The sequence below is a fragment of the Salmo salar genome, chromosome ssa12 (genome assembly GCF_905237065.1).
Source record: "Salmo salar chromosome ssa12, Ssal_v3.1, whole genome shotgun sequence".
Classification (NCBI taxonomy): domain Eukaryota; kingdom Metazoa; phylum Chordata; class Actinopteri; order Salmoniformes; family Salmonidae; genus Salmo; species Salmo salar.
Genome location: NC_059453.1, coordinates 66,109,180 through 66,118,167, shown reverse-complemented (window position 1 = coordinate 66,118,167; position 8,988 = coordinate 66,109,180). Strand labels below are relative to the sequence as shown.

The 8,988-nt window shown below is 43.4% G+C and overlaps 1 protein-coding gene across 8 annotated transcripts; it reads left to right on the top strand.

Moving 5' to 3' along the window:
* Positions 1–1,385: 1,385 nt before the first annotated feature.
* On the top strand, positions 1,386–7,882 carry tatdn2 (TatD DNase domain containing 2). Of its 8 annotated transcripts, none has more exons than XM_014132790.2 (8): positions 1,386–1,489; positions 1,920–1,979; positions 2,210–2,543; positions 2,722–3,153; positions 3,311–4,420; positions 4,530–4,657; positions 6,654–6,837; positions 6,976–7,882. In XM_014132790.2, exons 3-8 carry the CDS (start codon positions 2,220–2,222, stop codon positions 7,114–7,116), a joined length of 2,319 nt encoding a protein of 772 aa, XP_013988265.1. In that variant the 5' UTR covers positions 1,386–1,489; positions 1,920–1,979; positions 2,210–2,219; the 3' UTR covers positions 7,117–7,882. The 8 variants fall into 8 exon arrangements, with proteins under 8 accessions (XP_013988265.1, XP_013988262.1, XP_013988267.1 ...); XM_014132787.2 differs by having other exon boundaries at positions 1,920–2,032; XM_014132788.2 differs by lacking the exon at positions 1,386–1,489 and adding an exon at positions 1,498–1,590 and having other exon boundaries at positions 1,920–2,032.
* The last annotated feature ends 1,106 nt before the right edge of the window (positions 7,883–8,988 follow it).

The following is an 8,988-nucleotide window of genomic DNA, read 5'->3' as shown; positions in this document are numbered from 1 at the left end:
GGATGTTCTCTTGATATGTGTGTGAATTGGACCAGTTTCCTGTCCTTCTAAGCATTCAAAATGTAACGAGTACTTTTGGGAGTCAGGGAAAATTTATGGTGAAGTAAAAGTTGTCAAAAATATAAATAGTAAAGGACAGATACCCCAAAAACTTCTTAAGTAGTACTTTAAAGTATTTTTACTTAAGTACGTTACACCACTGCTGTGCTCAAACATTTTATTTTTCTGTCAGTACTTTCAAATACTATTACTGACCAAGTGTGAATTATGCACTCTGATGGTTGAATGAAACAGTGTTTGTAAATGAGAAATGATGAATAATATTAAAGGACTTCAAAGGTAGATTCTGTTATTGAGAGGTTTATTAAGTTTCCCCAGAAATCATATTCTGAAACTGTCAATCACTATACATGACGTTGCCAAGATTGTACATTTCCAAGTACCATTTTTTCAGGTTTTATTCCCATTTATCAACCGTTATGAGAGAGTTGAATTATACATACTAATTGTAACCAACTTATCTTGTCAATCATAAAATCTTGGCAATAGCTAAATATCTCACCTTTGAACAATCTGATATGTTTATTCCATCAAGAGCATGTGGACATCTTGAGCTTGCCTTATCTGACCCGAATATTGGCTTATTTGTATTGGGTCTCTTGTATAATTACATTGTAGTACACCACTACTGATGACTGATACAAAGTCAAAGGAGAGAGGATTGGGGGACAGTAGTAATTGCAGGAATAGAAAAACATATTTATTCTTATGCAACAGTCTAACTTAATCAGTTCTTAGAGGTTAAGAGTGTCAACATAGATAAGCCTGCTTGTATTGATAATTGTTTTACTAGAATTCAGTCATATGAAACTAAAATGTAACGTTTGAGCTGTATGGTGGGTGGGGTCTCTAGATCTGTCCAATTAACCTTGACATTTAGATGGATGGCATACATAGCTATACCTTTAATAATTGTTATACCTGGTACCAACCAGACTGACAACATAGTGGGCTAAGATATGATAAATTATTGACTACTACGACCTACACTAGACTGTTACAACCATGACTAATTGAATCTGTGCAAAGAATATTCATGCATTTATTCATTCATCCGAGTAGTAACAACACTGCCATCAAGTGGAGTCTTGCAAATGGCAGGGATTGAAAGATTTCATATGAACTCGCAAATTGTCAGGTCTAGGATCAGTTTACCTTTCCAGAAACAATTAGGAAACGACGCAAGATCTGACCTTAGATCAGTTTGTAGGGTCAATCATCCTCCCCCACATTGTGCCCTTGATTTTGGGATGCCTTGAAGAATATTTGCTTGACATACATTTTTTTCTCATCACCAAAGACCCCAACCAATGAATCAATCACAAATGCCCTTTGACGTCTAATCAGTCACGTGGATTTGCTCATCAGTGCGCACGTGGCTGTTTTACAGTTAACTAGCTACTTTCTGTCATCAGAATTCTAATAGAAGGTATAGTTGTTAAACTAGCTAGCTATATAGTCTGATTGAATTGCATTTCGAATAAATGTTTTGTTAATATTTCATCAGTCTTATATCAGATGTTATAATAGGTAATGTACCCATTTTGATGATAACAAAGTGATGTGATCCAAGCTAACATATTAAGCTAGGTATCTAGGTAGGTAACATTAGCTAGCTAGGTTAGGTAGTAACTGAGTTAACGCATGGTAGCAGAACCCTGCAATTTACATGTCAGACCGAGTTTTACTAGCCACAGAATCCAGACCAGAGAAGTGGCTAACATGTGAGAAAGAAACCCATGTTGATTTCTGAAGGTTCGTTATGTAGCTAGCTAACAAGCCTGTCTGTAGTCGAACACTTCACATCTTAAAACAGAACGGAAACTTTGTTATCTTTTTTCCTTCTGTGATTTCATTAGGGAGAGATGATGCCTCTGTGCTCACCCTCTTGGAAAGACAAATGGAGAACAAAGTTTCAGGTCTGTTTCTACAGAAAATAACATAATTCGTTTGGAAGAAACAGCTCTGCAGGGTAAAACTTAACTTTAACAAATTGTTGTTTATTGGTGTTTTTCAAATTGTGATGTCTGATACATTGGGAAGATACAAATCACTGAACCCCATGCTTATTCTGAAGACAATTTGAAGGTATTGTTTGACTTGAGTGACTAATAATGCAGACATCTTTTTTACTTGTATATTTGACTAGGGTGTCTGATATGGACAGCAACAACAGAGAGAAGGTGAAGTTTGACTGGCTACGGACAACACTCGGCTCGCCTACAAAATTCCGCAAGAGCAATGGTGAAACACCCGAGCCCACCCGCTGGAGTGTGTCGCCCAGTGAGGTTTTGACTTCCCCTGATCTGGACGTGTCGGCTGGTCTGGGAGAGCTGGAGGACATCTCCCTAGACACACCCAAGAGAAAGGAGGTCACCTCGCAAGACGACCCCAGCGGGAGCAACCTCTTCACAGGGAAAATCAAGGGGCTCAGGAATCTCTCCAGAAAATGTCTGAAAGATCTCACTCCCTCCGAGTCCAAGGTAAATCATGACTGTGGACTCTGCTAAGCAATTCAATGCACGGACCATTGCTCTGTTCTCCGAAATGTCATATTTTTTTGCCTCCTCTCCTACATGAACTCAGATGGCCAGTGTTACATGTTATTTACTGGTGTTGCTTCCATTGGATATATCTATGTCAATTTTGTTTTTTCCTTAGGCGATACTCAAGGACACATCCCAGTCAGAAAACCGTGTCTCCTCACCTACACCTTCAGCCTGTGGTCTGAAGAGGAAAGACCGGACACCACAGGAGGGGTCGAAGGCCATCTACCTGAAGGCTTTGACCGCTGCTATCAGGGGAAGAGGAGAGAAGCAATACCCGGCCAAAGCGACCGCCGAGATAAGCCCTTCTTTCGCCAAGAAGTCATCCACAAAAAAGAACCAGTCTTTGGACACAGCCAACGACGACATGCCCAGTTTGGAACCAGATGACTGCATGGCTCTTGACTTAGACTGCTGCTCAGCCCAGTCAGAGAACGAGTCAGAGGACATGGCTCCCCTCGAGGGCGGAGACTACTATTTCCGCCCAATGGTGTTTGAGGAAACAGGGACACAGGATGAGAACATGGGTCTCAAAAAAGACACAAGGGTGAGTCACAGGAAAAAAGGTTCCAAAGGTTGGTTAGCAGGAATTTACATGTTTAGTATGGATAATTGGTTGGGGGGGTGAAGATGAATATTTTGTTCCGGAACCTATATTATTATTCAATAGAGATATCTCCCTATTCTCTCCTTTTCCATCTCAGAGTGTGGTTCTGAAAAGGGATGACTCCCCTGATTGGTCAGATGTTGAGTTCCCTGTGGTGGTGGAGACCTTCTCCCAGGAGGAGTCTCCATCGCATTCCAATGCCAAGGTGGAGCCCAAGAGAGAGGTCAGCAGCAGTGACTCCTCCTTACCTGCTCTGGACTACATTCCTAACTCTCTACTTTACTTCACGAAGCCTCAAACATACCACCCAGACACCTGGAAACTCAACTTTCCTGCTGTGAATGCTCAGAGTGGTAGCATTACAGCGCCCACTCTCTTCTCCCCCTCTACAAACAGACTGAATGATGTTGTTCAGCCACCCAGTGAGAGCCCAGCACAGCCCTTCCCTCAGTCATGGAGGACGGTGTTCATTTCCTCCAAGCAAATCCCCCCAGAGAAGCCGAACAGTGCACAGCCACCTCCCCCCGGGACACCCAGGACTGGCATGGGAGGCATCGGTGCCCCGCACTCCCCCAGCAGTGTCTCCTCCTCCCCAGACCCCTTTGCTCTGTGGGTGCCTGCTATTCGCTCCAGCAACACTTCGCCTGCTACACACAAAATCCACCACCTGTTCTCCAGCCCCTACTGCCCCTGTGAACAGACCTTCCGAAGGTACTCTGACGGAGGCCCCTCCTTTCCCTCTTCCTCCCCCTCCAGGTGCTATGACAACAGCACCACCACCAGGAGAATGTCAGTGGGGGTAGAGCCTATCTGGGCATGCGACCCCTCCCAGCGGAGGGCGAGCCAACATGGCTTCGTGGACACCCACTGCCACCTGGACATGCTGTGGGGCAAGCTGGGCTTCCGGGGCACCTTTGCCCGCTTCCGCAGCCTGCACAAGAGCAGCTTCCCGACGGATTTTCACGGCTGCATCGCCGACTTCTGCAACCCTCGGATCATGGTGCGGGAAGCGCTGTGGGAGGGCCTGCTGGCGGAGGAGCTGGTCTGGGGGGCGTTCGGGTGCCACCCCCACTTCGCCAAGGAGTACTCTGAGGCCCACGAGCATAGTATTCTAATGGCCATGCGACACCCTAAAGCTATAGCCTTTGGCGAGATCGGCCTGGACTACTCCCACAAGAACTCCACCAACACATGCAGGCAGAAAGAGGTATGGTCAGAGCTTCATTTTCTCCCTCTCATTCAACTGACCCATTTGAAGTAGTTAATAAGCTGCTGCTTGGTTGAGGTAGTGATGTTGTGTTTGGCGCCCCCTGTAGGTGTTTGAACGTCAGCTGAAACTGGCTGTGGCTATGAACAAGCCTCTGGTGATCCACTGCAGGGACGCAGACGATGACCTGCTGCTCATCATGAAGAAGTGTGTGCCCCAGGACTACAAAATCCACAGGTCAGTGTCTGCATGTGTGTGATACTGTTCATGGGGGAATTCCACAGTAACAGAATTACAATTTGACTGTTTTTTTTTTTCACTTTTAAATGTGTGCCGAACAAAAACCATTGATTTCAAAGTTTAACAATCCATACAACTCTGTAGATGGGTTAGCATCAGGAAAACGATGCGCATGCTTCAGTGGGGCAGAAGCCTGTGTAGTGATTCTGGATGGCCAGATGGCTATCAACAATGACAAGAAGCTGCCATGTAGGTTTCTTGTTCTTGATGCCATGTCTTGTTTTGACTGATGTCACGTCCATGCCAATATGGCAAAACAATTTGCTAGCTAGATGAGCAACAACTAGCAATGTATTTGAGAAGTGCTCATTCCGCAAATGTATGTTTTCAATAAACACTGGAGACTATCTATAGTTGACATGTTGTCAACAGTCTTAAGCCAACCTCGTCTGTTTTGCCCCACGTCGGTTTTGTTGCTAAACAACCAACCCGTCTATACACAAGGACTACTTTGAACAACTTCCACAGAAACATTTACAAAAACTAATTTAGTGGAAGAACTGTGCAGATGATAACTTTGCTAACAGAATTATGGTAAAATCTCCTTTAGTGTTTTATGCGACCACCTTTTCCAAAAACGTAAATATCTGCTTTGTGTTTTAACTACAGTAAGTGAAGTGGATTTACATCATAGGTCCCTGATCTGTACTACACAGAAATGCATATGAATTTCATTCTCCATGTTTCACAAGTTTGGATATTGCAGCACAGTAGAGTAAGAGTGCAGTACGGTAGAGTGGATTACAGTATAATTTAGTACATTACAATATACTGTACTCTACTTTTCTTTACTGTATTGTACTAATGTATTGGATTGTACTCTACTGTGCTCTCACTGTACTATGCTGTCCAAACTTGTGAAACATATCTATGATAGGTTCAGATTTGGTCCGGTCCATCTGTGGACGTTAACATTAACGTCAGAGTGGACTGACCAAATTTCAACTACTTTTCAATGTCAATGGTCGACCGGTGTCGGTCAGTGCTCAGTGGGTGAGGATGCTGGTAACAATAAATGGAGAAAGAGGAGGCTCATGGGTAGGTGTTGGTAAGAACTGGGGGAGTAACATTCACTGGAGAGGGAGTGGTTGTCGAGACAGACGGTTTTAACACCTGGTTTAACACGAAGCAGCCACAAACCAAACAGTTATGAGCTGAACATAACAGTATGCCAGTGGAAGGGAAAACAGTAGCAGGTGACACAACTTGTGGTTTGTGGCTGCTATGATTTCCCATTGTAGCCAATTCAGTTTCTGTAATTCCATTACTGTTTTGGTAATTCTGTTACTAATTTTGTAACAGAATGACGAGTTTTAATCACGTAATAATTTATAAGAGAACTTGATATCAGTAAAATCACTAACTAATTGGTAGGTCTACCATTACTTGTTATAAGTCTGTGAACTTTCATTATCTTCCCTCATGAGGGAGAGAAATAAGAACATATCTTAAAGGGATTCTCCAGTACTTTTGTATTATTTTTAGCCAGTAGTTCTGAAAGTAGCACCCACGAGCCAAAAGTGGTCCCTGAAAAAAGTCATATGTGCACCGTGTCATTGCTCTCGTTCTCGATCTACTGTGTGTGATTCTTGCTAGCTGTCACTCAAATGGCGAGGGGCTGAATCTCATTGGCTGGTCCACATGGGGGGGAAATGTAGGGGAAGTGGTGCAACACAGCTTCCAGAAAACAGTCGCTTTCAAACTAAGGATTTCGTGGCTAATTGAGGTAAATCAGTAATTCTGCTCATAGATTATGCATGTATGAACTACACATTGTGGCATCCAGCCTAAAGCAGGAGGTAAAAAAAAATATACTTACTAGTCGCCAAAGTACTGGAGCATGTCTTAAAACATTTGTTTTTGGTAACAGAATTACAAGGCACAAGGCAATGTTTCTTAAACTTAGACTTACATTTGCCTTTCTTTTCCACAGACACTGTTTCACCAACAGTTACCCGGTGATCGAGCCCTTCCTGAAGGAGTTTCCCAACCTGTGTGTGGGCTTCACAGCTCTCATCACCTACCCCAGGGCATACGAGGCCCGTGACGCGATCCGCAAGATCCCCCTCGACCGCATCCTCCTGGAGACAGACGCACCCTATTTCCTGCCCCGACAGGTACACACAAACACCACACGACAACACACATTTGGGAGGTTCGACGGGCACCGATTCACAAGCTAGGCGTATAGAGGTGAAAGTTTAAGGCTGACAGTACATGTATGTAAATCGTTTCTGTTCTCTGTGTACCGGTAGGTTAGTAAAGATGTCTGTAGGTTTGCCCACCCAGGCATGGGTATTCACACCCTGCGTGAGATCAGCCTTCTGAAGGGAGAAAGCATCACCACGGTGCTCACCACGATCCGACGCAACACCACCCAGCTCTACGGCATCTGACCACCACGACGACAGGGAAGGTCACCACGGAGGCCATGACTACCACCCTTACAGGCATGGAAAAAACAAGGTGTAGCTGTCGTAGTGACCTGACACACACTCGGTCTCCTCAAACATAGGCAGCCTCATGGAGGAGAGAATTGTGTTATCGACGGTTCACATTAAATAGTAATCGTAAATCAATATATAGAATAAATCAACTATGTTTTCCAAACTGGTTTTGTTTGCAGCCTGTGGCATTTAACGTCTGAAAATATATTTTTGGTAGTTAACGCATTGCAGAAAAATGTATATAAGAGAAAAAAGGATGTAGTTGTCGAGCTTTGTTTTAGCTGGCCCCAAGCCCTTGCATATTTTTAGGAGTTAAGTCTGAAACAGAGGCTAGCAGGCTTTAGGAGCATGAAATGCTCAGTTTGAGCTTCACTCTGTTTTAAAAGATCCCAATGGTTCCAGCAACTATGATCTCACCCTGAACATAAGGCTCCATATGCGTTGACTGGAATCCAAATCTGTATTTTATTTTTACATATCTTTTTTATTAGATTTGATGGAAGCTTTAATTCGTTTAATTTTGGTGTTTGTAATCATTTAACTCTACCTTTTTGTTCTGCATTTCTTTTCCTCCTGTCTGCATGTGTTGTTTTGCTGACTTGTGAAATGGTTTGGTTTTGATTTAGCCGATGTAGAAGCCTTCCTTCCCTTCCTGGTTCCTTCCTCACTATCAAAGGCTGTTATGTACTCAATTAAAAGCTTATTTTTACTTTCTCATGGTTTTCTGTGAATTGATACATGAGCACATTGGTCCTTTGAATACAGCTCTTTCTCTCCAGCGCCCCTCATTAAATTCCTCTCCTGTCAAGAACATGGAGTCTGCTGCATTAGGCCAATTTACTCTCAACAGGTAAATACCTCTGAGGGTGCTGGTGTACTCAGTGGTTGGTAATGGTAGAACAAGCCTGTTATGTGCAAAGGCATTTTTTTTTTTAAAGGTTAATACTTTACTCTTGAACTTATACCTTAGTTCCACGGGTGTCACTTCAGTCAGTGTTTATGTGTATTTTGATGGGAAGGAATTGTGTATGCTTCAAGTCTGATACACTATAAGGAAAGATGTTAAGCATGTAAATGGGTTGCAGGGGTTTGTATAGACTAGAGAGAAACTGAGTAGAATGTCTGTATAGGGCCTTGTCTTATACAGATTTCTGTAGTGTTTTGTATGGGGGGGGGGAGAGAACCAGGCTGAACTTCTCTGGCGTTAGGGAGAAATAAGGTTGATTTTATTTCCAGATTTAATTGAGACATGAAGTGGCTGAGTGGCTTGTCCATTAGCAACTTCCTGTGAGCAGTCAGAGATGGGTTAAGAAAGAGAGTTTAGCTTCAGCACTTCCATTTGAGAATGATTGACAGGAGCACCCAGTGACACATCCAGAGAGACACTACCATCACACCAGATCAAGGTGGAAAAGCGGCTAGGACAATGGGTTCAATGTGTGAATGGTACCTCTACTGAACCCAGAGAAACTCATGATTTTGAGTTATTCATAGACACGTCTCCCATGTAATTGTTTTGTGTTCTACTTGAGCCTGTTGTATATAGGTCCGGATATGCGAGTACACTCTTGTAGGAAGGGCAGCCTGGAGTTGCAGAGAGACGAGGCCTTCTAATACAACCTAATTAAACACGTGGCCCACAGTGCACTGCCAGAGGTGCCCTAGTTCCCCAGGTCTGAGTAGCAGCCGTTTCAGCTGACCTGAAACAGATATTAAACAAGATACTAAGAGAGGAGGGTTCTTTCCTTCAATGAATACATGATCATAATTTAGCATGTTTCACAGGGTTATGTCAAGCGTCCTATTCACTGCACTGTGACT

Coding starts and splice junctions, on each gene's coding strand:
- tatdn2 (XM_014132792.2), top strand. CDS start 2,220: ATGGACAGCAACAACAGAGAGAAGGTGAAGTTTGACTGGCTACGGACA. Junction 2,544..2,721: donor TCACTCCCTCCGAGTCCAAG/GTAAATCATGAC, acceptor TTTTTTCCTTAG/GCGATACTCAAGGACACATC. Junction 4,421..4,529: donor ACACATGCAGGCAGAAAGAG/GTATGGTCAGAG, acceptor CGCCCCCTGTAG/GTGTTTGAACGTCAGCTGAA.